The following is a 26266-nucleotide window of genomic DNA, read 5'->3' on the forward strand; positions in this document are numbered from 1 at the left end:
AAAATAATCGATGGTTGAATTTAATGACCAAATATGCAACTCCTCTTTAAATTTCAAGTCAATCAGATGAAAATTGACAATTTTAGAAATTTGGCCTACATTGATCTTTTGGCCTATGTGGACCTCCAATATAATTGGCGGTTGAATTGCGTGACCTCAAAGATGTATATCCTCTTCAAATTTCAAGTCAATCGGATGAAAGTTGAGCATTTTAGAAATGTTACCTTAGTTGTTGACCTTGGGCCGATGTTGACCTCAAAAATAATTGGCTGGTTTAATCCATTGACATGAAATATAAATCCTGTTCAAATTTCAAGTCAATCGGATGAAAGTTGAGGATTTTAGAAATACCACCTTAGTTGTTGACCTTTGGCCTTTGTTGACCTTTTGACATTTTGACCTCAAAAAACAATAGGCTTCTTCCTTTTGACAAACTCCACTATATGGTGAAGTTTCCTGAAGATTGCTTTCGAATTGTGACCCGTAGGCGACAATTTCACGTATGTTCAGGATAGCAGGAGCCAAAATCTATTTATTTGAGAGCTTTATTACAACAACAAGCAAATAATAATAATAATAATCAAATGATCAATATGCAAGTAAGCACAAGTAAATGTTCATCAATTGATTAGACTCCAAAATAACTAACCTGCAATTTTTACGTCATGTGAAATCAACTTTCATCACAAACAGCACAAAACGAGGAAAATCATCACAAAGAGCAGAACTTCACAGAACCACTCAAACCAAACAACAGAGCGGGTTTCACGGAGTCGTTGAAGTTCCCCTTGAACACGTGCAGGACCTTCGAGTTCTCGAAACATGTCAGCTCTCCCTTCTCACAATCCAACAAAAACCCCAACTGTTGGGGTTCCCCATCCATGGACAGTTGAGCCTTACAATTGTTGTGCATGACGATGTATTCATCAAACCATTTGCAGATACACCAAGACTCAGAATTCCACCCCAACCTGGACTCTTTCCTTCCCCTTTTCCGCTTTATCGAGTTTAACGCGACTCCAGCAGCGTAATAACGACTCCGACTTGCATTGATCTCCCAGTAGTGACAGCCCGAGGAGTAACTATCGGTGGCAAGAACTTGATCCCAAAAATCAAACCGATCAGGGTGTTCCGGGTATGGTTGTTTGGTCTCAGTTCGAGTTGCTGTGCTGAGGTCCTCGGAGATTATTATCCGCCGATGTGCAGAGTTTGGGTCCAGCCTCGGGTTCCGACCATCTGTGGACGACAGCAAGACGCCAGCGCTTTTGTTAGACAAACAGAGAGAAGCATAAACACATTTTTCTCGAATATAATTTCACATTGATTTCACATGTAGCATTGTTACGAATTTGGAAGCTCACTGCATACAACAGCCAGAGTCCTTATAGCTCAGTTGTATCGGTAAGTGTGTGTTTCTAGTCAGGGTCCCGTCCCTTGTCGAATGGGAATTAAATGTACATGCGCTGCGGAGTTATTTTGATAGATAGGGTTTTTACATTTTCATCACCAAGTCAGGTCGGATTTTCGGATCGCTGGTCGGATTTTGTGTCCAACGAGCGGTTGCTGAGAGAGACTCGGATGAGATTTGTTACCTGTATGGTCCGTGAGCGTCAGTTGCGGCTGTATGGACATGTGGCTCGTTTTCCTGACTCTGATCCTGCTCACCAGATTCTCTCAGCGAGGGAGTCTCATGAGTGGAAGAGGCCAGTGGGCCGACCACGTTCCTCGTGGTTGCAGCAGGTTGACCATCATCTCAAGGAGATGGGGATGGGTCTGGCATCTGTCTGGGGGATGGCCAGACGGAGGCCCCTGGAGTACCGGCGGAAAGTGGACGCAGTGACGCGCTGTTCTGGCACAAGCTCCCATACCTGACCAACAACAACAACAACACTCTGCTCTCGGCATTCTCCGCGTGCTCCCCGGTATGAGGGCGTGTCTGGAATTCCACACCTCAGGCGGTGTGCGTTTCGGTGTCGATTTCGCACCGTATTTGGTCACAAAGCGTTTCGCTTCAGCTGCGCGCCAAATAAGGGCATGCGTCGTTTTCCACCCAATGGGCGACGAGCAGACCAGAGTCGGGGCGGTCCTTGGCAAGAAGGCGGAGCTGCGACACGCCATCCACCCAATGGGAGCAGGCCACGGGAGAGGACCGCGCCCGGAAAGGACAGAGAAACAATGAATAATTGCGTCTCTGTCCGGGTCTGCGGCTGACTGCGTCGCGCTGATCCGAGGCATCTCGTCTGGCGCATTGCTGTGGGCGGTCGACCATCTCAACTCGGGAGATCATCCCGTGTCGCCTGCCTGCGAGTCGGAGGAGTGTGCCAACGCCCGACGCGACCCTCTGTACCTGGTGCTTGGAGCGGCCTCGTGTTGCGGGTTCGAGTCCCGTTACCCCAAGATCGTCGAGAACCACACGAGGTGGACAGGTCCAAGCTAGCTTCTCTTCCCTCAGCCCATCTTCCCTCTGAGCTGACGAGATCCATCTCTTTCTGGGCATTTGTGTGTGCGTGTGGGTGTGTCCTTGGGCCCCGTCTATAAGTAACAATTGTGTAAGTGCTTTCTTGGCTCATTGTACATTGCATTTCTTATAGTCGTGATAACTTTGCTCTTTGTGCTTCCCCTCCCCGATGATTGTAAAATATATACCCCTATTGTTGAATGTACCAGCTCGTTTCTGTGCTTCTTTCATTGGCTTTGCACGGTGTGTGTTGGGAAATTGGGAAACGGTAAATTGTGTATTTGGATCGACGGGTCTTGGTAACCATCCGCTCGGGTTCGCACAGTTCGAGCACGGTAAAGGCCCTTTTTGTTTTGACGATTTAGCCAACGTATGATTGATACCTTGACGATTTAGCTTGACGATATGATACCTTGACGATTTAGCCAACGTATGCCTGACATGCAAAATTGGGCTAAAACGCCGGCACATGTTGAATACGTTATGGGTAAGTTTGTATACGTTAAGAACACGCTAGCATACGTCGTAGTTCGCTGAGCTGTTAGACAAATTTTCCATGCTTGAAATTTCCCGACGTATGACTCACACGTTCCGCATAATGCTGGCCATAAGTTGTAGGCACGTTACGCGATCGTTGACACACGTCGACACGCGTTACTTGTAAGTTACTCGTAAGTCGAAACACGTCGAGGTAATGTTTTGCATACCTGAAACTTATTTCTAACCTATGAGTAACATGTTGTAGGCATGTTACGCGATCGTTGACACATGTCAACACACGTTACTTGTAAGGTACTCATAAGTCGAAAGTCGTTATTGTAATGGTTAGCGTCAGTGTTCCAGACTCCCTGGTTTTTTTATTTTAATTTTTATTTTTTCTACGGTGTGATGTTGACACTTCGATTTCTAATGCGGTTATAATAAAATTAAAAGGCTGCCGCTCAACGATTTAAATCGTAACCGTCATACTGAAAAAACACAAAAAAAACCAGGGCCTTTGGAACACTGACGCTAACCATTACATTGATGTGTTCCGACTTATGAGTACCTTACAAGTAACGCGTGTCAACGATCGCGTAGCGCGCCTATGTGGAATGTGTGTCATACGTCGAGTACGTCAATAAATTTTCAAAACGCTGAAAATTTCTCAACGTACTCTGCGTACAATGACTTATGCCAGTGTACTATGATGTATGCCAGCGTGCTATTAACGTATACAAAACTTACCCATAACGTATTCGACGTGTGCCAGCTTGGTTCGGCAAATTTTTCATATGTCGGCATATGCTGGCTAAAACGTCAAGGGGTGACAGCGGCTTCACACTTCGATGTCTAGTGCGGTTATGATTTGAATCGTCGAGCCGCAGCCTGTTAATAGCCTACGCCACGTGATCGTCAGCGATATGCTGCCGTGCGCTATGCACAAGTTAAACTAGCGTTGGGCATAGGTTGTGAACGCCGACAACACGCTCAGCATTCGTTGGTACAAGTTATCTATATGTGATTAAAACGTTCTGTGTACGTTACTAATGTGTTATGCATACGTCCAACACGTTATTATATGCCAAAAAAAATAAAAAAGATACATCAATAGTTCAGCGTACGCCAGCGTTTTACATACATTTTGATACGTTGCTATACGCTGGCTAAAACGTCAAGGTGTGACAGCGGCTTTACGGCTCGTCCCACTCGAGCTCCGTCGAGGGTGTGAAATCCCCAGTAGCTTTGCCGAGTGGAGTTTTTAGGTATATTGAAGTTTGGCAATTAACCCTATCCCACGCGGTCGAATTATTGTCGATTCACGGTCCTGCAAGGGATTCACCATTAATGTGAAATTCAACATTAAAAAGACGAAGGAAAACAGCGACTGCTGGAGCGACTGAAGTTGGGTGTTTCCAGAAACAACGATTTATCTATATTTTTCTGAAATTGAAATTAAAGTAATTGAGAAGGCACTTTCTTCCACATTAAGTGTACTTGTGTGTCATTATATGTATAGTTTGTACATTTTCTGTCAATGTAAGTCTGATTTTGAATAAAAAAAACTAAAATTGATTTTTATTTTTCCTTAAAATTGAGATAGCATAAAAACTTGACCTGATTGAGAAAAATTAGATACATTTCTGAATTCAGCATGCAAAAAACGTAGGAACCGTTGAGAAAACCTAGACCTCTGAAAAAAATATTTCAAATGCAGCCCAGTGTTATCTGTAAAAAAAAATCTTCACAATAATAATTACTTGGTGTAAGTTGCAGTTAACTTATTAATGTTTCAGCCAAATGTCTGTAAATTGTAATGACGTCTCTGATATTAGTGCTTTTTACATGTCCAAATTATTTGTGCCCATCGTGAAATCACCTGGCAGATCTCTTCTGCAAAATTCGACAATCGCAAATTATTTGTACAAAAAAATTAATATGACAGTGTTAGCCAATTTTGACCCAAGACCTGCCACCTTATATTCGTTAAATAAAAAAAAAAAACGCAGAAAAGGGTTACAAACAAAAATGGTTTTCAAACAAATTTGAATTAGACCAAAATGACTTAACAGAAAAAGCTAAGAAGAGGTACAAGAAAACTTTCAGAACTAAGATTTTTGCATTTTTTTTTTTATTCTAAGAATTATGACATTTGATACCACTGTAGTAATGATTAACTACACAGGTGTTCTGTTTGTGTTAGAAAGTTGCTGTTTATGGTTAAACTTGGACCAGCCATTGTATTGTAAGAAAAACCAGATAATTTATCTATGGATGGCACTTCTGATTAATATTTTGAAATATGTACCAATTATTCACGATTTAGAGCTAAAATGCTTGTAATCTACTTGTTAAAGTGTATACCTTTTTACTGAAATATTTGTTCGTTTTTTAAAATATTTTTTCAAGTGTAATCCCTCACTGTGTTGTACAATTGGAAAATGCACACATCTAAGACTTAAGTGATAAAAGTAATCATTAATCATAATCATGGTTTTCTGTGGTAATCATAATATGCTTTCGATCAGTAATAGACACATGGTGGCATGCATTGTTGGTTAGAATAATCGTTGGAGCCAGCCACGGCGAGAACATTGGATGCGCAAATTGTGCATTGATCAATTTTTCTTATTTTATACTCTGCAAGTGAGGCAAGATGCAAACAGAGGTCACCAACGAAGGGGAGAGAGAGAGAAAGAGAAAGTTGACTTTTATGTCCTTTTTATTACAAAAATTGATTGCCTCACATGCAGAGGCTCACACAGTTGCACACAATTTTACATCATAAGCAAACAACAAGAAGTTTAGACAGAGGGTATACAGTAACTAACTAATAAGTGAATTTTAACTAACCATCAGATACTTTACACAAGGCATTGTTTATACAAAATTGGGTCAAACACCTGTACCTGAGAGCAACACCAGAACTCCAGTTTGATTCTTTAAACACTTCTAAGCTATCTGTTTGATACAAACCATTGCACATTTTTGATTTTCTTGTCTTTTATATATAGCAAGCTTAGCTTGTGAAAGGAAAAAATAAATTAGGATTGCTGTTGGGGAGTTGAAGGGCATACTCGGGCCAAAAATAAAGGTTGAAAAATCAAAATTATGAGAGACATGCCAAAAGCATCTTCAGGAAGACAAATAGAGGCGTTAAACGGTTACAGCGTATATACGCGTGAGGTAGTGTTTCAGTTTGTCCACAGAAGGGACATTGCTCACTTTTTGTTTGTGAAAACCAGTGAATTAAAGAATTTGTTGGCAATACCCAATGTGCGATTCTCCATTTGAGATCTGCAACCCATTTTGGTCCAGGCTGTCTATAGTACCAATTCCAAATAGGATAAAGGGGAGGGGTTTTTGGTCAGACTGTGACCCATCTACAGGATACGGGGGAGGACAAAGAGAGAAAAAGCACTTTTAGGCATTGTATGTTCAGAGTTTTTCGATTATTCCCAGAAAGGGATCGAGATCGGCCAAAACCAATCGGTTCTAGACTGTTAGAGCCAGATAGATAAAGGTTTGGAAAAGGTGGGGAAAAGTCAGAGGTGGGTATGGGAGGGTTTTTTTTTTCCAAACTTTTTGTGAGGCTCAGTAGGTGTGTAGTACCGATTTTAGCATGCTGTCCATTTTGCGACATGATCTAATGCCAACCTCTGACGCGAGAGCAGTGGCACTGAGCCACCTATCATTGGTGACATTCTTCAAGTGGCACACTTTCGTTATTGCAGTGTTTGTGAACTGCTGAATGAAAGCATTCTCCCCTTCATTGCCTTCAAATAAACTGTTGTGAAACAGTGGCTCGTTGAAGAACATGGGTTCAGTGTAGGTCGAGGGGTCACGATGGCAGCCGAAAGCTTGCCATGCATTGAGTAGGCTTCAGTGAAAAGCAGGTAACCCAGACCAATCTATCTTGGTTGAGTCCATCAAGAACAACTCTTGTGCAAAGTTCAATTTTCCAGCTTGTCGGAAGATGCAACTGGTGAATTGTCTCCAGACCAAACAGGGTTCATACAAGAAGTGTCGTACTGTTCGCAGCCGGAAAGCCATGATGCGGCACTTGACATTCACAAGTCTTTGGCCACCTTCAGCCACTGGTAAGTTCAGGATTTCCGGTCGCAGCCAGTGCTTTCCAGACCAGAAGAAACAAGTGATGCATTTCTGTATATTGCCCACGATGTCTGCAGGTGGCTGTAGGGCAAGAACCTTGTACCATAACGTTGAGGTGACCAGACTGTTGATGACTAGTACCCTGCCTTGGTAGGATAGTTGGCAGAGTAAACTCTTCCATTTAAGTAAAGTTAGTTCCATGCTTGCCAACAAACCTTCCCAGTTATGCCTCCTAAAATCGCCCGGACCTAGAAACACTCCTAGGAACTTGATCCCATCACTTTTCCAAGAAATATTGCCAGGGAGACGAGGAGGGAGAGGGAAAGGGGGGTGGTTTGGGGGGTGGATATGGGATAGGTAGAGGGTTGGAGCCACAGTGCTTCTGTTTTAGCTCAATTTATTCTGGCTGATGATGCTTTACTAAAGAGATCCAAGGTACTCATCATCTTAACAATGTCTTCTGCATGATTTATGCAGACACAGATGTCATCTGCATCGGCGATGCTTTTTAAGGGATTAGTTCCCAGAGTGACACCAGATAAGGATTTACGAAGGGTGTTTTAGAAGGGTTCAAGAGATAAAGTATACAAAATTCCTGAAAGAGGGCAGCCCTGCCTTACCCCTCTCCCAACCCCAAATGGGGGTACAAGTTCATTGTTTATTTTTAACAAAGCCATTATGTTTGAATAACAACTGTATATGTGAGAGAAAGAGGGGGCCAAAACCAAAAAAAAAAATTAATCTTCAAAAAGGTATGTGTGAGAAACAGTCAAATGCTTTCTCCTGGTCCAGGAAGACCAGGCCACAACTTCCATGATTTATCTCACAAATATCAATTACATCTCGAATAACATAGATACTATCCTGTAAATTATGCCTGGGGCCACAGTAGGTTTGGTCCATATGTATAATATCTTTTAGTAGAGGTGAAATGCGTAAGGCCAAAGCTTTTGAGAGGATTTTATAGTCTGTACACAGCAGGGACACTGGCCTCCACTGTGAGATGAGCAAGGGATTCCCTTTTTTAGGAATCGAAGTAAGCACAGCTCTTCTGCAAATTAGTGGGAGTTCATTCTTCTCCAGGCTCTCTTGGAAGACCAAAAGCAATTCAGGTCCAATCAGGTCCCAGAATTTTTTGAAGGACTCCGCTGGTAGACCATCCAGCCCAGGTGATTTCCCTCCATTCAGGCTCTTAAGGGCAACAGAAAGTTATTCGAGTGTGAGTGGTGATTCTAAATCCATCTTTTGTCTGGGGGATAGAACACTGATACCATCCGCCAATTGAGAAACCAGTTCTAAATCAACATCTTTTGCCTGGTAAAGTTTAGAGAAGAAAATTTTTGTGTTGTTCTTAATTTCTACCAGGTTGGTAGTGACCGAATTATCAGGACGTTTTAAAGCAGTGATTAGGGAATGAGGCGATTTTGATTCAAAGTCAAAGAAAAACCAGGTTGGGTTATCTAATAGATGAAGGTGTCGAAAGCGTAATCTCATTAATGCTCCTTGGGTATGGTTGGTGATTATATTATTGAGAAGAGACTCTCATGCAGTCTTGGTTTTTGTTGGGGGGCAAGGTGGGGTTTTAGGTTGCTTTGAATTTGTAGAATTTCTTTCTCCAGTTCTGCTTTTATTCTGCGTTCTACTTGTGTATTTAAAGAGCAGAAATGTTGACAAATTTCAAATTTGGACCTTTATGTTGTCCCACCATAACCGCTGGTCTTTAAATTGGGGCTTAGCACCTACTAAATTGGACCATACACTTTGAAAGGCACTATTAAAAGAGGGGTTGTCTAATATGGAGATGTTAAGTTTCCAAAAAGAGTGGCGATTTGGAGACGACCCTATTCGGTAGCACGTGGTGATAAGGTGATGGTCTGAGAAGCCAGATGGAGAAATTCTCGTGGTCTGTGAGAGGTTAATAAGGGGTGAGTTCATGTAAAATCTATCCAGCTGGACGAGGGCAACCTGATTGTTGGCAACTTTACTCCAAGTAAACTGATGGGTATTTGGATTTTGTATCCACCATATATCTTGAAGACTAAAATCCCTTATGTCAGACAGCAGTCTGGCTGATCCGGGGTGAGGTTCTGCACCATTCCGATCATCTGCGGGCTGAAAGGTGCAATTGAAGTCGCCTCCCATTACGATGCACTTTTGCAAATCTAATTGCCTCATTTAGAGTCGTAACCTTTTGAAGAAACTTCGGCGGTCTGTGCCCTTTGAAGGAGCATAGACATTTGTTAAAGTGAATTCGATATTATTATCAACAAAATCCAGGGAAGCAAGGTAACCTGGGATTATTTCCTGAAATGAAAGTTGTGGAGGGCAGAAGTGCGGTCAGGTCAGGTCAGGTATGGGAGCATGTGCCAGAACAGCACGTCGCTGCGTCCACTTTCCGCCGGTACTCCAGGGGCCTCCAGCTGGCCATCCCCCAGGCAGATGCCAGGCCCATCCCCATCTCCTTGAGATGATGGTCAACCTGCTGCAACCATGAGGCACGTGGTCGGCCCACTGGCCTCCTCCACTCATGACACTCCCTCGCTGAGAGAATCTGGTGAGCAGGATCAGCGTCAGGAAAACGAGCCACATGTCCATACAGCCGCAGCTGACGCTCACGGACTATGCAGGTAACAAATCTCATCCGAGTCTCTCTCAGCAACCGCTCGTTGGACACAAAATCCGACCAGCGATAGCCAAGGATTCTCCGAAGAGACCTGGTACCAAAGGAATTAAGTCTCCGTCTCAGATCCTTGGTCAAAGTCCAAGTCTCGCACCCATAGAGCAAGACTGGAAGTACCAAGGACCTGAAGACTCGGACTTTCGTCCTCCTGCACAGGTACCGGCAGCGCCACACCCCATGATCCAGTGAATCCATGACTCCCCAGGCCCGACCCAGACGTCTATTGACCTCTGACTCGCAGCCAGCAGAGACATGAATATCACTGCCAAGGTAAGTGAATCTCTCCACGACCTCAACATCCTCACCACAAACAGACACAGACAGGACAGCAGCATCCAAGATGTCACCGAAAGCCTGGATCTTAGTTTTGACCCAAGAAATCCGTAATCCCAACGGCTCCGACTCCTCATTCAGCACCTCGAGGGCCCCCAAGAGGATGTCTAAAGTCTCCGCAAAGATGACTGCATCATCTGCAAAATCAAGGTCCGAGATCTTGACATTGCCAAACGACGCACCGCAACTTGATCTCTCCGACATCCTCCCAAAAATCCAGTCCATACAAGTGCTGAAAAGTGTGGGGGCCAGTACACATCCCTGACGAACTCCAGTAACAACTGGAAATAAGTCAGAGATGGTACCACCACACTTCACAGCACTCTCAGTACCAGAGTAGAGTTCAGACATCAGATCGATCAGTTTCGGTGGCACCCCACGAAGACCAAGAATCCTCCAGAGGACATCCCGATTCACTGAATCGAACGCTTTACAGAGATCAACATAGGCTGCAAGCAGCCCCTGCCGAAACTCTCGTCTGCGTTCGGTGAGGACACGAAGTGCAAGGATACGGTCAATTGTTGACCTCTTTGGTGTAAAGCCTGACTGCTCTGGACGCTGGTGCTCAAGCAGATGGTGGCGAACCCTATCAAGAATTATCCGAGCAAAGACCTTGCCCGGCACTGAGAGCAGCGTCACCCCTCGGTAGTTGTTGCAGTCTTGGCGATCACCCTTCCCTTTCCAGAGAGGGACAACAAGGCCCCTCTTCCAGTCAGTTGGGATGATGCCTGTGTTCCAGGCAGAGCACAAAACTGCATGCAACGACACGAGTGCAGCATTTCCACCAGCCTTGAGAAGTTCAGCATGGATGCCACAGATCCCTGGAGCTTTGCCCCGTTTCAACTGGTTCACCGCAGCCTGTGTTTCCACAAGCGATGGTGGACCACAGTTGATTCGAGGGTCAGCAACAGGGATTGTAACACCCTTGACGTCCAACTCGACAGCTGGGGGATCAGCCTGGTACAACCACTCAAAGTAACCGGCCCAGCGGGCCTTCACTTCAGACTCCTCTGTCAAGAGCCTACCACTCTCTGCTCGAACTGCAGTGCTCCGAGGGATGGGCTTGGATGAACGTAATGCGCGAATTCCCCTGTAAGCGGGACGAGAATCACCTGTCCACAGGTGATGCTCTACCCCCTCACAGATTCCTCGCACATAGGCCTCCTTGTCCACCCTCAGTGCACGTACAGTTTTATGCCTCAGCTCCCTGAACAGCTCAGCTCTGCCATTCAGCCTGGCCCTGCGACTCTGGTCACTGGTATCCAGTGTCCCTTGAGAGACAAAATTCTTCTTTGCCCTGCGGTGAACTCCAAGGCATCCACCGGCAACATCAAGGACGGTGGTCTTGAAGGTGCTCCACAACTCTTCAGGACCCCCCAAAGCACCCAGACCCCCCAAGTGTCCACTCAGCCTGTTCGCAAACTCCTCAGCTACTCTCTCATCCTTGAGCTTGGCAACATCCAGCCTAGGCTGGGATGGTACCATTCTCCAGGATTTAAGGTGCAGCTTTAGAGTTGCTACAACAAGCCTGTGGTCAGTATTGAGGAACTGAGCACTCCGGTAGACCCTGCAGTTCTGGATCATCCTCCAACGACCGTCAATGAGGACATGGTCAATCTCCTTTGCCACACCGCCAGCGTTGGAATACCAAGTCCAGCGATGAGCTTGCGGGTGCTGAAACCATGAACCAGCCACTCTAAGTCCATGACTTCTTGCAAAGTCAAGGAACTTAGTGCTATTCTGGTTCATAGTTCCTGACCCATGGGGACCAACACACACCTCATAACCATCCCTATCAGTTCCAGTCGATGCATTGAAATCCCCCAAGACTAGAAGTGTATCTCGTCTGGGGCACTGATCAACCACAGACTCGAGTGTGGCGTAGAATGTGTCCTTCACGGTGAGATCACTCGCCTCAGTCGGAGCATAAATAGAGACCAGGGAAATGACACCTAAGGAGTGGCGAATCCTTAATCTCATAATATGCTCGTTGACCGGTGTTACCTCAATTATCATTGGGGTCAGCTTATTGGACACAGCTACAGCAACTCCTTGGGAATGGTAACCATCAGAGCGACCAGACCAATAGTAGGTGTAACCACCCACCATTATCTCGCCGCAATCCGGTCTCCGAACCTCAGAGAGAGCTGCAATCCCGATGTCCAAACGCTTGAGCTCAGATGATAACAGAGACAGGTGATCATCCTCTCTTCGGGATAGGACATTCTAGGCACCCACCCGAAGTGACCGCCTCAGGTTAACCCAAGGAGACCGCCATCTGGTGGACAACACCTCAGCACCACTCCGACACTCTCCCGCAATCTGACCCAGGGATGTTACCCTGTGGTTTCCCTCCTATCAAAGATTGGGGGTCCCGAAGGCTTTGCCCCAATCCTGTCATCCGGTGAGCTGCCCTGCAAAGGGAAGCTGTACAGGAGGTACTCCCACGGAGTGGGTTTTCAGATTTTTTTGTGTTTTTGCGTTTTGCGGAATGAAGCGTTTTACGGTGGCCGGAGTGCAAATCCTGCCACCAACCTCCTAATAAGAAGTAACCCAACTGCAGGAGGACGTCCGCAGACACAGTTGGGCACTAGATATGGATGGCCGTTGGCTCACAAGGAGCTCCTCCGCCCATTGACAGGTTTTGTTTTTAATCCTGCTGGGTGTCCATATCCAAACACCCTCCTCACCAGAAAACCTGGTGGGGGAGACGGTTTAGTCGCCGACAACCCGACCATGGAACAGGTTAGTACAGGTTTACATGGTACCTGTAGCAGGTCACAGATCGAACCTGACCTGACTGAAACCTGGCAGAAGTGCGGACTAAGCAGAAAAGCAACTCCTGCTGTGCGAGAGTTGTAATCGCTAAAATAACCGGTCTTTTTCATCATTCTATTCCAAACACTGTGCGATGCTGGAGTGGAGTGGGTTTCTTGCAAAAAGGCTACATCTAATTTTTGTTGTTTAATGAGGTTGATGACTTGGAGCATCCAAGACTGGCTTGCTCCACCATTTATGTTAAAGCTGCCAAGGATTGCCATAGTGATGAAGAGGTGGAAAGCAAAGAAGTGCAAGCAGGTCATAATTTCATTTCCATTTTAGCTTTAACAATGTGCTTCTTAAGCCTACTGCACTGTGTTTCGGTGAAATGGTAATCATTAGGTCGACGAATGATACTTTTTGCTGTTTCAATAAAACCATGCAAGTCAGAAAAGTATTCCTTTATATCTACATGTCTTTTCCTAAAAGTATGATTTAGGAATTTAAGGATTTACGATGGTGAGACATTGGGAGTACTGTTTGTAGGGAATTCTTCGATGTTATCTGGTTCTCCTTCTGACATGTCAGAAGTACTATCTGGAAAATTTTCAATTTCTGATTCACAAACTGTGTTTATACTCTGTAGTATACAGGGATCAGGTTGTTCTGTTTTTGACGTGGAGGGAGGGGTGAGGGAGGCTCCGATTCCACCTTGAGTAATGTAGAGGGGGGAGGGGGAGATTGAGTGAGGGGAGGGGGGAGGATAGTAGTACATTAGCGTCTGCCTCAGGTTTTTCAGGATGCAGTTTTTTTCAGGGCTTTGTCACAACAGGTATGACTTCAGGGGTATTCGATGGAGCAATTTCCACCATTGAGGAGTCGGTGGTTAACTCGTGGCACGATTGGGGGGTTCTGGAGACAGTTTTTAATTCTTTTTCGGTAAGATCATTACATGGTTCAATTTCCTTATCAGAAGTAGGGATCTTGACTGTAGTTTCCATAATTTTCTCTGGGAGTAAATCCCCTTCTCCTTGATCTACCAACAGGGGGTCCATTTCATCATTTGAGAGTCACTCTTACCGATTTGCCATTGACACTGTGTCACATAAGCCCGGAGTTTTTTCACTCGCAGCCAAAACCACTTTTTTCCTTTGTGGGTTAAGTTCGTTCTGATCCGTTTTTCTTTTCCTTAAGGGAATAGTTGTAAACCCATCCCAAACACTTGAAGTACTTTCCTCTGTATCCTTAGGGTCTGATGTTTCGTTCTCTGAGAATAACAGGGTCATCGGTGCTAACAGGTGGGGCCGTATTAGACAGAGCAATAGTATCCTCGGTTGTTGGGGATGCATTTTTTGGGCATAAACGTTTTAAATGGCTGAAACCATTGCAGTTAAAACATTTGTGTTTCCGTCGACGCGTACACCTGGTACGAGTGTCCATCTATGCAAAATTTAAAAACCGCATTAAGCACTTTATCGACGTTAGACGAGGGAAGCACAATGTATGCCTGTCGCCTGAAAGACATCACGTGTCTAACCTGCTCGTTCCGGCATCGCAAAGGTAACATTGTAATCTGAGAGACTGCGGTCCCGAATTGAGATCATTCTTTTACCAGTGCTTCATTCCTGATGAAAGGTGCGACATTACTGAGTACAATTTTGGTTCTAGTTGTGGCGAGAGGGGAGGCTAAGATGAAATAACCATTTTCAGTTTATATTCCAGTCGAGACGATGTCATGTACTAAACTAGAGGGGGAGCACTCGGGAGAGTGCAAAACCTCCGCCGCCAACACTGCTGGGTCACTCAAGTGAACGTTATATCTTATTCATTATATATGATGTCAACAATGCTGACAGAGTTATCGTTCTTTTCTCCAACATTTTTTGGTGGGGGGGGGGGGGGGGGTTGGAAATCACTTAAAACATGTAGAAATGCAAAAATAAAAATAAAAAATCGAAATTTTGTTTAAAAAGTTGCAAAAATGTTTTTTTCTCTCTCAATTTTTTTTTGGGGGGGGGTTGGAAATCACTTAAAACATGTAGAAATGCAAAAAAATAAAAATCGAAATTTTGTTGAAAAAAAAGTTGCAAAAATATTTTTTTTCTCACAATTTTTTTTTTGGGGGGGGGGGTTGAAATCACTTAAAGCATGTAGAAGTGCAAAAAAAAAATTCTCAATTTTTTTGGGGGGGTTGGAAATCACTTAAAACATGTAGAAATGCAAAAAAATTTTTCTAAATTTTTTTTGTGGGGGACTAAGTCCAAAATCTCATGGCATGATCCTTGGACCATACCTAATCCCCCCCCCACCAAGTTTCGTCGAAATCCGTCGGAGTTTTTCCGTAATACTGTTCACAAACAAACAGTAACCTCCGATCTTCGATGGCGGAAGTTAATGATCGTCCGATACAAAAACAACTGCTCGTTTATTCATGTGAGAAGCTGCGTGGACTTTTCAAACCCAACCATATTACCAATGGTAGAAAATGTCATCTACACTGACCTCGTTAGGAGGAACGCACATGACACCATGTTTCCACGTCAAGGCCTCATAGGCCGCGTAGCGGGAACATGTTGACATTCTTTGATTTCAACAAACGGAAGAAAGGGGAGGGGGTGAGGAAGGGAATGAGGTGAAGGGTCGTATAACCGCTCAGATGTGTGTTTCGCCGTAGGAAACGCGAAACAAAAAAAACACACCCGTAATACAGGTAAACAGGAAAGTACTCGATAACAAAGTAGGCTACTGGCTCGAAGCTTTCCTATACCACAAGCTGTGGGCTTTCTCTCTCTTTCTCTCTCTTTCTCTCTCTTTCTCTCTCTTTCTCTCTCTTTCTCTCTCTTTCTCTCTCTTTCTCTCTCTTTCTTTCTCTTTCTCTCTCTCTCTCTTTCTCTCTCTCTTTCTCTCTCTCTTTCTCTCTCTCTTTCTCTCTCTCTTTCTCTCTCTCTTTCTCTCTCTCTTTCTCTCTCTCTTTCTCTCTCTCTTTCTCTCTCTCTTTCTCTCTCTCTTTCTCTCTCTCTCTTTCTCTCTCTCTTTCTCTCTCTCTCTCTCTCTCTCTCTCTCTACATCTCTCTCTCTCTCTCTCTCTCTCTCTCTCTTTCTCTTTCTCTCTCTCTCTCTCTCTCTCTCTCTCTCTCTCTCTCTCTCTCTCTCTCTCTCTCTCTCTCTCTCTCTCTCTCTTTCTCTCTTTCTCTCTCTCTCTCTCTTTCTCTCTCTCTCTCTCTCTTTCTCTCTCTCTCTTTCTCTCTCTCTCTCTCTCTTTCTCTCTCTCTTTCTCTCTCTTTCTCTCTCTCTTTCTCTCTCTACAGAGGAAAGGGGGATAGGAAACACCAACAAGGCAAAGCAGGCAGCGGCCATTACGCCACACCCACGCATGACTCCCCAACAACCAGCAGGGGGCGCCAGAGACAGACACCTACATGCACGCACGCACACATACATACAGTAGCCTGCAAAAGTATTCACACCCTTTGCCTAATTATCCCTAAATCACTTCAGGAGCAAGTTATTTGTTTGAAAAGTTATAAAATAAATGTAATAGGTTTCTCCTGTATGTAATCAGTGGTTTAACTTAAAAATTAATCTCCCCCTGTGATCTAATGAGTTTTTAGGTGCAACTCACTTGGTCAACCAACAAGGCAAACATGAAGACCAAGGAGCTTTCCAAGGAAGTCAGACACAAGGTGCTGGAGAAGCACCGTTCAGGAGAGGGTTATAAGAAGATTTCAACATCGCTCATTATCCCTTTGAGTCACGGTGAAATCCATCATTACGAAGTGGAAGACGTATCATACCACCCAGACTCTACCCAGATCAGGCCGCCCATCCAAACTTAGCAGCTGGGTAAGCAAAGCAGGAAACTGGTTCGGGATGTCACTGTAAATCCAACAATGACTTTGAAAGATCTGCCAGGCTCTTTGTTCAAAACAGGGTCAGTGTTCAATCAGCAATATGCCGTACCTTTAACAAAACTGGCCTCTATGGAACAGGCAGCAAGGAAGAACCTATTACTGAAAAAGCCACATCGAAAAGCTTGTATGGAGTTTGTGAAAAAAACAAACAAACATTTTAATGACACTGCAGGCATGTCGAGAAACCTTTTTTGTTCAGACAAGACAAAAATTGAACTTTTTAGTCTAAATTCAAAGCGTTATGCCTGACATAGCACATCACTCGGTCAACATCATCCTTCCTGTCAAGTATGGTGGTGGCAGCATCATGTTTTGGGGTTGCAGCAGCAGGGAATGACAAGCTTGGCAGAATAGAAGAGATGATGGATGGTCCAAACTCCAGGAGAATCCTTGATGAAAACCTGCTCAAGTCAGCCATAAATCTGAAACTGGGTCGGAGATTCACATTTCAGCAGGACAATGATTCGAAGCACAAAGCTAAAGCCACACTGGAGTGACTGAAGAAGGAGAAAATAAATGTTCTTGAGTGTTCCAGTCAAAGTCCTGACTTGAACCCAATTGAACATTTGTGGCGAGACTTGAAGATTGCAGTCCATCGACGATCCCCATCAAATTTGGCAGAACTAGAACAATTTTTAATCGAAGAATGGGTAAAGATTTCACCATCCCACTGTACAAAGCTGGTAGAGTCCTCCCCAAAAAGACTTGTTGCAGTCATTGCTGCAAAAGATACTTCCACCAGGTACTGACCGAAGGGGCTGAATACTTTTTCAACCAATGAATTTTGATTTGTGCAGGTGTTCCTAACATGTAGCCTCCTTCAACTAAAAGTGTTTCGTTTGATCTCTTCAGTTATGAATAAAAAAGTTCATTTGGAAAAATTATTTCTACATAATTTATAAATCATCTAAATGAGGCACGATTGGCAGGAGGTGAACACTTTTGCAGGTCACTGTGCACACACGGAGACAGGCCAACCCTGTATTTCTGCTTCTCAGTGGGAGTTGCCTTTGATTTGGAGAGATTTTGATTCCACAGCATCCAATGGCCAAAAGTGTAAGGTATTGATGGATACAACAAAGTCTTGACCAACAAAGTCTTTGTACAAGGTTTAGACCATCTGCTCCGAACCTGGGAGGTCGGTGTTTCAAACCCCAGCTGATTCGTACCAAACACTATCAAAATGGTATGTGCTCCTTCCTTGCTTGATGGTCAACATTTAAAAGGATAAGGGCACTGACAATCCCTATAGGATGGCATCCATGGGGAGGAGAAAATGCCTTCTTAGGAAATTCCCGCTGAGTGTGGTGAGAAAGGTGATGCCATTGTTATGGCGTCACTGCCACCCAGAGTTCCTCGGGATGTGACAGCACAACCCACTAGATCAGTGGATGTGTTTTTTCTTCTCTCACAGTCCAGTGTTGTGTCTCGTACATTTGTCTGTATGAAGGCAAACTCCTTATGAAAGAGCAGAATTCCATTGATTTGCTGCTGTTGTGCTTGTATACTGTAAGAATTTATGATTTACCATGGAGGAGCATGGACTGATGGATGATTTCCAGTCTGAGGCTGGCTTTGGAGGATAGTTTGAATAATTATGTGGTTTGCTATGGAGAGTTCATGACTGATAGTGATACCCAGTTTTAAGCTGAGCACCCACACCTCCCACATAACCTGGTAAATATTAAAGCTTTATTTCCGATCATCAATTTGGATTCAGACGAGGTCACTCTGCCCTGATTATGCTCTTTCTGCTCTCCCAACAAGGGATCGATCCATCCATTGGGACCATACTCTGTGCAGAGCACTGATGCTGCCTAAGCAGTCTCGTTGGCTACTGGGCACAATCCTGGACTGGTTGCCACTCCGACACAGGATACCAGCATGCTGGCACTCATTTTGCTGACCTCGGAAGGATGGCAGGGAGAGTCAATCCCACCTGGTACTAATTCAACAGCCGAGGGGGATTTGAACTCAGGATCCTAGGATCCCAAACGCACCACACTAACCATTAAGCCAACACCAGGCATAACAATGGATGGAGATCCTCAATTCCGGACAATAAATCAGAGCCATCTCCCCAGACATATCGCGTGCCTTCAATGTGGTCTGGCACCCTGCCCAACTCGCCAAACTCTCTTCCTGTGGTATCCAAGGACATCTCCACTCATGGCTCGCAGACTTCCACTCATGGCTCGCAGACTTCCTCTCCTGTCGCAGTCAATGTGTGGCCCCAAATGGAGTTCTTTCATCCCCTCTTCCTGTCCAGGCTGGAATTCCTCAAGGTAGCGTTCTGGGCCCTGTTCTTTTTCTGGTTTTCATCAATGATCTCTCAGACTCTCTGGAAAATCCTCTATATCTCTTTGCCGATGACTCCACCCTCTGCCATACCATCGGTCATCCCTCAGACCGGCAAGCAGCAGCTTCTTCGGTGACTGCAGATCTGGATAAAATCACAAACTGGTCCAATACGTGGAACATGTCTTTCAATGTGGACAAATCTCAAACTCTCACTATGTCTCTGAAAGGACCATCTGGAAAACACCCCAATCTACTTTCTCAACAATCCCCTTGAAGAAGAGGTCCTTTCTTTCAACCTTCTGGGTCTCACTATCTGCCATGATCTTTCCTGGGAAAGCCACATTTCAAACCTCACCTCCAAAGCCAGTCGTTGACTGGGAATCCTCCATTATGCAAAGTCCTTCCTTGGCACACGTGAACTCCTGGCCACATACAAAGGTTTCATCCACAGCTTGATGGAGTACTGCTCTCCCGTCTGGGCTGGTGCTCCCGCCTCTCTCTTTTTCTCGGCTTCATTTTGTGGAAACCAAGGCATTTTGGATCATTGGTATCTCCCACGATGAGGCTGAGTCTTTCGGTCTCTCACTCTCTCACCGCAGGCAGGTCCGTGATCTTTCTGTCTTCTACCATTTCCTCTCTGGCCTCGCCCCCTGCTTTGTCTGGGATATGTCCCCCCTGCCCCCGTATTTTTTTCTTTTTTCTTCGACCTATTTCATCATCTTAGGAACCAACTGCTGTGCCTGTTTTCATGCACCCCTCATCCACTCTTTCAAAAGTGCAAACCCATCGTCACTTCATGCTTTCATCCCATACTCGCTCATGTTCGCTTCTGCGCTCATTGACGACCTCCTCCAAGCTTCACTCATTTCCTTGCTCTCTCTCAACCACTCATCTGCAATGTCTGTCTAACTATTTCCCTTTGACCGTCTGCTAGTTGGCAAACCAGTTGCCATGTGTCGTATCGCTCGTCCACATGCTTAGATTACTTCTTAAATAATAAATATATGGTCTGTATGCCATGATATCTCAAAAAGTTGTGGGTGGAGTATGAAAAAAATTTGGTGGCTGAGTCGAGTCGGTGACAAGAACAAGCCGATTCGATTTTGATTCAGGTCCGGATTCAGATGCGGCTAATAAGTGGATACAGACCGTGAATGGTTCAGCCTGGTGGAGGTATGTGCTCCACTGAGTGTCGTTTTAGTTTGTCTTTGCATTGTGCATGCCATCTTGCACTGTCGGACCAAGTACCTGTTCGGCGTCGTGTTGTGTTCAGTGCAATGTTAACGCTTGCGTGCCGATGGAACAGATTGTTTATTATTTATGACTCTATAATGTTAATTGAAATCGTTCGGTAGAGTAAAAAAAATAAGATGACAAATGATGATTTTTTTAAGTTTGATGTTTTTTTTTATAGCTTGTGTAAAAGTTGAGTGTTCGGGAACGTTCCAGCCGTTTCTAGATATAGAAAGATCTCGCGGTATCGAACAGTTTTCTAGCTTCTTCTCGATGCAGAACCATCTCATGTTTATGGGGATTTTAAATTTTTTTTAAAAAGGTGTAACTTTCAGGAATGTTCAAGAACGGTCTCTGTAAGCTACAAAATGGAGCTGAGGAGCAGATGAGAAAAGAAGAGTTTGTCACCTGTTGCTGTGCTCGTGTGTTACGTTGTGTTTATCTTGTCAATAAACTCAAGTTTAGACGATGCCTGACAGCTGGTTGGACATTCATTGAGCAAACAACCTTAAGTTTCCTGAGATGGACATACACAGCTGAGATCAGCTTGTGAACGTTTATATTCCTTAATCTTGTGTTTTCCCACCTTTGTCTAATTTGTAGGAGACAGACATTAGCAGATAGGATAACAAATTTTTCCATGCAAAGAGTGCTTTAACTTCAGCGTTGCCCAGTTAAAAAAGAAAATTGTAATACCCTCTACCACCACCATAAGGTGGTGCGACATGGTACACATTTACATAGAGAATTTGCGCCCACACCCCGTGTGAGGTGGCAGCCACATCGCCTATGTTACCTCCCAGAAAACGTTGTATTTGTACCCCGAGTTTGGAGTTTTTAACTTAAAAGATGTGGCCATGCATGTGACAGACAGAGACAGAGACAGAGACAGAATGGTGTTTATCGTGGATATATAGATTGTCTCTGCAACAGGCACATGTCCCTGACTGCACCATCATTCCTCAGATTGTGTTCAACAACCGAAACCAAACTTACAAATACGATACGAGTGAGTTTCGGAGCTGTATACAAAATTACACAACTAAGAAGTAAATTTGGCTAATTTCAATTATACACAAGGCGCTAGAACAAAGTTAAAAAACGGAGTAAAGATTGCATTTTCTCCTTGTGAAAAACTCTTCTAATGTGTTGAGTTATTGAGAATGAGTTATATTATTTGAACTGTTCCTAGATGGACACCTGATGATATGATATCACATGTTTCATTAAAACAGTTCAAAATATAAGATTTTTCTGTGGTGTGTCATTTCCTTCCTGTTGATAAATGTCACTCGTACTTCGAACTCAGGTGTTCACCGATAAAACCAAAAAACCTCAGAGTACGTGGTAGAGCACATACCTCCGTCACGCAATGCCTGATCTACGAGAACATATCTGGCCCAATATATTTTTGAAATATCATGCTATAAATCGTTTTTGGCCCTATCTCTCAATGGTGAAGAATGATTTAAAAAAATCAAATAATTCTCGTATCCAGATTTGGATCATCACCAAAATCGAATCAATTCATCCTTGTCACACAACCAACCGTCCACCAAGTTTCGTCCAAATCCGTCTGACGTTTTGGTCAGGCCAACCTAAAATTTCAGAGCCTACAAATACATTATTGCTTTTTTGTTTTGTGTTAACAATAAAGTGTATTCTAATCTTATTCAATTCTTAACCGGTAGTGGACTAAGAACATGTTTGGAGATTCAAGTGCACTGAACGATAGGATACTGTACTGAAACTGAGCATCAGTGTACATCATGAACCAGGGATATTTCTACATCAATATATATTTTGAGTATTCTTGCATTTCATCTGATTGGCCTACCTAAAAGGAAAATTGAGGCCTCCCCAAAAATCAGCCTTCAGTTATGGCCTTGGATTGGGGTTATATCGCTAGGGTTAGTTATATTCGGCCTGAAACTTTGAGGTTCCCAACCTTTGTGTTCACAATTATGACAATGTAGCGGGGAAGCGACCTGGCAGGTTGTTATTTTGTTTTGCATCGTGCTTGATTATAAAGATTTCATGGAAACGAGAGGTCCCTATCTCTCGTTATTCATAAATATTGTTTGGAAAAAAAAAAAAGTTCTGAGAAGCTAAAGAAGAAAGAGCAAGGCAAAACGTGGTGAGTGAGGGCAAACAAAGGGAGGCAGACGAGGCTGAAGAAGAAAAGTTTAAGTATGGCAAAAAGTGAACAATTGGAGAAAACTGTTACTATGAAACAGCTTTGTTATCTTTCCAAAGCAACCTTGGTATGAAACTGCTTTATTTTTTTTTTAACCTGTTCTTTTCAGCAATTAAATGAAGACAGAGAAGAATGAGTCAGGTAGAGAACGACTAACAAAGAAAGAGCAAAAGACATTCTTAACAGAGGAAACAACCACCAAACTAGGACTCTAGAGTATCAACTCCTTGTTATACTTCATTCTCTTTTATTACTATCCTATCATCATCCTTCGTCCTTCTCCCATTTCCCTTCACTTACAAAGGCTTCTCAAGCGGCTCTGCTCCATGTCAACCGTTTCCATCTCATTCACCGGCTGCTCTGTGCAAATGAATGAAGATAAACCAAAATTTCAAACTTTGTCATTTCTGCACAAGTGAACAGACCGAGGTGATATTTTCTAAAGGGAAAATGTGAAAAATTGACGAAACACACTGAAATTCTCATTTATTCTGTAACTTGTCATGATAAAGCTATGTACCAAGTTTCAGTTGAATATGTTAAAGGGTTTGAGAAAAAAAAGTCAAAAAAACCACAGGTGGGATGGACGGACAGACGGAGAGCAATCCTATAGTCCCCTCTGGTGAAACCGGGAAAGGACTCCGTATCATGTTTGGAGATTCCACTGCACTGAACTATAGGATACCGTACTGCAATCGAGCATCATTGTACATCAACTACATCAATCCCGAACACAGCATTAACTAAGTTAACATCACATTACCTCTCGTGCTGAAGCAGTTGGCGAACAGCAGGAAGATCCTTCCAAGAGTGGAATAACGTGGAAAGGCTGCTCTTTTGTAACATTTATGAAGAACGTGATGACATCACCTTGTGGAAGTCTTGTCTTGTCTCATTGCGAGTTATCAATCACTGTCGACACACAAATAAACATAAAGCAGCACATTTTAACTACCTGGAAGCTGTACCACTTTAATATGCTACTGTCATGCCTGCATAACTAACTTGTCAGCAATCTGTGCGTTTGGATTGAAGCTATCAGCAATTTTTAGCCAGCGCTCGCAAACCGAAAAGTGGGGTTAAGAGATCTGTCCCGTACGTGCGTACGTGTGTCTGCATTATGTTATTCCCTTTTCTCTGGAACCGTGTATTGGATTGACACAAATTTTTCACCATCGGTGTGACTACTCATGTGGGATGTTATAATTTTTTTTTTTTTAAACCTTCAAAAATCTTCTCCAAAATGGATGAATCGATCGAGAAAAAAACTTTAGTTCCATGAGGAACAAAAAGTTCCCCACCTATGATGGCATAGGTCACATGGTTTGGCAGCCATTTTGGATTTACCTGAAAACATTTCAAAAATTCTCCTCTCCAGAATGGCTGGACAGATTGAAGGAAAACTTCACACATGTTCCCCAAGCCTTGGGGATACCAGGGTGTTCATCAATAATTGATGGGTCACATGGTTTGGTAGCCATATTGGATTGAACGAAAATCTTAAAAAAAAAATCTAACAGCTTGAAACTTCACAATTATGATCTCGTGGTGATGGGGAATATATATATTTTTTTTAATTTCAACCTGATCTGATGCATGGTCTGGCAGCCAGATTTTTTTTTTTATACTTTGAATCCGGGTTCTTTTTGAATTTTTTTTTTTGAATAAGACTCACATGGCTGTGCCGGGATGGGTGGTGGTTCGAGGGTAGTCAGTAGCAGTTGAAACCCGAGTCCAATCTAGGTTCCCCCTAATGACTTCATCTTTCCTTTTTGATTGTTCGGGTTCCTTCTGATGACTTCAATGCAGTATTTATTTTATTTGGTCTTCCATGTGATTTCAATTTAATTTTTTTCATTACAAATTTGCCGCCAGAACAGTTGGCTCGCACGAAGTCCTTCTCAAAACTGCACAGAGGAAGTATTCTCTGAATATCATCTAGTTTATGAATCTGTCAACATCCAGGTCCGTTGGCATGCGCTATGACTTTGTATTTTGAAGCTCACAACTCTTGTCAGAGAAGGTAATTTAACCTTTCCTTTGTACTTTTTTGTATTTGTCGGAAAATGTTGTGTTTGATTTGCAATATTGAGAGTTGGAATAGTGAAAGTGTACTTCATAATGCAGGGAAGATTCATGGTACATGCTTTCCTGCCTTGAACCCCCGGTAAAAAAATAAATGGCCAAGGATATCATTTCTTCCATCGTTGTCATATTTACTCCTCTAAAATGTAGTTTTTGAATTGAAATGGATTCCCATATAGAATGAAGAAAAGGAAAATCTGAATTGGACAAATAATAATCGGAATGCACAGACAATGTATTAAGATTTCATACAGATAATCTTCAAGTGGATGTAAATACATGCCAGAACTCTACAGTCTGGAAGTGGAAACAAGGTAACTGCCATTGTTGCACAAACCCCAAATATGAGTCGAATCAAGCAACTTTTGAAGTAGCTGCATCATATTCTTGCAAATACCCAGTTCACATCTCAAAAATTACAAATGGTACCTCTCACACAGATATGGTCAGAGGTCAACCATACTGATCCCACCACTTTTTGACTCAATGCCAAACATGATAAAGGGTCATTGGCTTAATTAATGACCATGAAACATTTCACTGTTTTTGTTTGAATTTTCCACACCAAACAACCAGGCAGGACTACAAACAGGTGGAAAAGTTGTTTTGGGCAACCTCCTGCATATAATATGGAGAACAAGAAAGAAAAAAAACGTTCTTGTAGGTTTGGAGGGAAGGGGAAGCATGGATCAAGTCTTTCAGGAATCAGCTGCCTGGGTCTGAAGTTCAACTAAGATTAGGGCAGGAATTTGGAATTTTGCCATGATGCCGGCCATATCATCTTCAGCATCTCTCCACCTCATGTCCCCTCCTGCATACTCCCTCACCCCACCCCTCAAAGCATTCCCCTCACTGGAACCCCTCAAAGCTTCCACCCACACCCCCACTGCCTTCAAGGTTTTCCTTCATTCCGCCCAATCAAAGTTCCCCTCTCATCCCACTCCTTCAAAGCTTCTTTTTTCCAGAAGAAAAAGTTGTGCGTTTGGTTCCATTCTGACACTTTAATGACACTGACACTTGTGCAAGACCTCACAGCTATCAGCAAAGGATACATTCAGCAAAGGATATATATATATATATATATATATATATATATATATATATATATATATATACATTCTCCCCATCACTTTCTGTCAAAGCTTCCTGCTCACCTGACCCCTTCAAAAGCTTCCCACTCATCACACCCCCTCACCATACCCCCTGAAGGTTTCCCCTCACCCCAACCAATCAAAGGTTCCCCATCACCACACCCCCTCAAAGCTTCTGCTCACCCTGCCCCCTCCATTCTGCTCCAGTCCCACACCCTTTAATCACCCCCTCCCCACCCCTGCACAAGCGCATTTTCCCTCACTGTCCTGCAAGCTCCCAGCCCCCCCTAAACCCACACCCTCTCAGCTTCTCCCTCCCTGTCTTGCACCCTCCCAGCTTCGCCCCATCTCATACCCTCCAAGCTTCCCCATAGCTCCACCCTTCCCAGCTTTTCCCATACCCCCACCCCTCTCTGAGCTTCTTTCCACGTTCTTGCACCCTGATAACAATGCTCCCTCCCCTGTCCATAACTGTCTGTACATGAAATATCTGAGGCCTCCACTCCAACCTCACAGATTTCTCAATCTACGCTGCTCCTGATAAAATGGACACCACACATTTAACAGAATCCTTCCTCCCACAGGCCATCCCTGACTCCTTACGTGACTCACCCTGGCTATTGT

The 26266-nt window shown here is 43.8% G+C and overlaps 1 protein-coding gene across 1 annotated transcript; it reads right to left on the reverse strand.

The window, feature by feature from the left end:
* Positions 1-527: 527 nt before the first annotated feature.
* Positions 528-23329, reverse strand: LOC147033383 (E3 ubiquitin/ISG15 ligase TRIM25-like). Its single transcript, XM_085854710.1, has 3 exons — positions 23230-23329; positions 22767-22826; positions 528-1236 (listed from the first exon to the last, which is right to left on the reverse strand). Exons 2-3 carry the CDS (start codon positions 22807-22809, stop codon positions 713-715), a joined length of 567 nt encoding a protein of 188 aa, XP_085710836.1. The 5' UTR covers positions 22810-22826; positions 23230-23329; the 3' UTR covers positions 528-712.
* Positions 23330-26266: the final 2937 nt, after the last annotated feature.

Source organism: Eptatretus burgeri, chromosome 2 (assembly GCF_056783735.1).
Source record: "Eptatretus burgeri isolate ZD-2024b chromosome 2, Ebu_testis_v1, whole genome shotgun sequence".
NCBI classification, from domain to species: Eukaryota; Metazoa; Chordata; class Myxini; order Myxiniformes; family Myxinidae; genus Eptatretus; species Eptatretus burgeri.

Excerpts from the sequence above, each read along its gene's own strand:
- LOC147033383 (XM_085854710.1), bottom strand. The coding sequence starts at position 22,809 with ATGGAAACGGTTGACATGGAGCAGAGCCGCTTGAGAAGCCTTT. Across the intron at positions 1,237-22,766 it reads GAGCCGCTTGAGAAGCCTTT|ATGGTCGGAACCCGAGGCTG; the intron begins GTAAGTGAAGGG and ends TGTCGTCCACAG.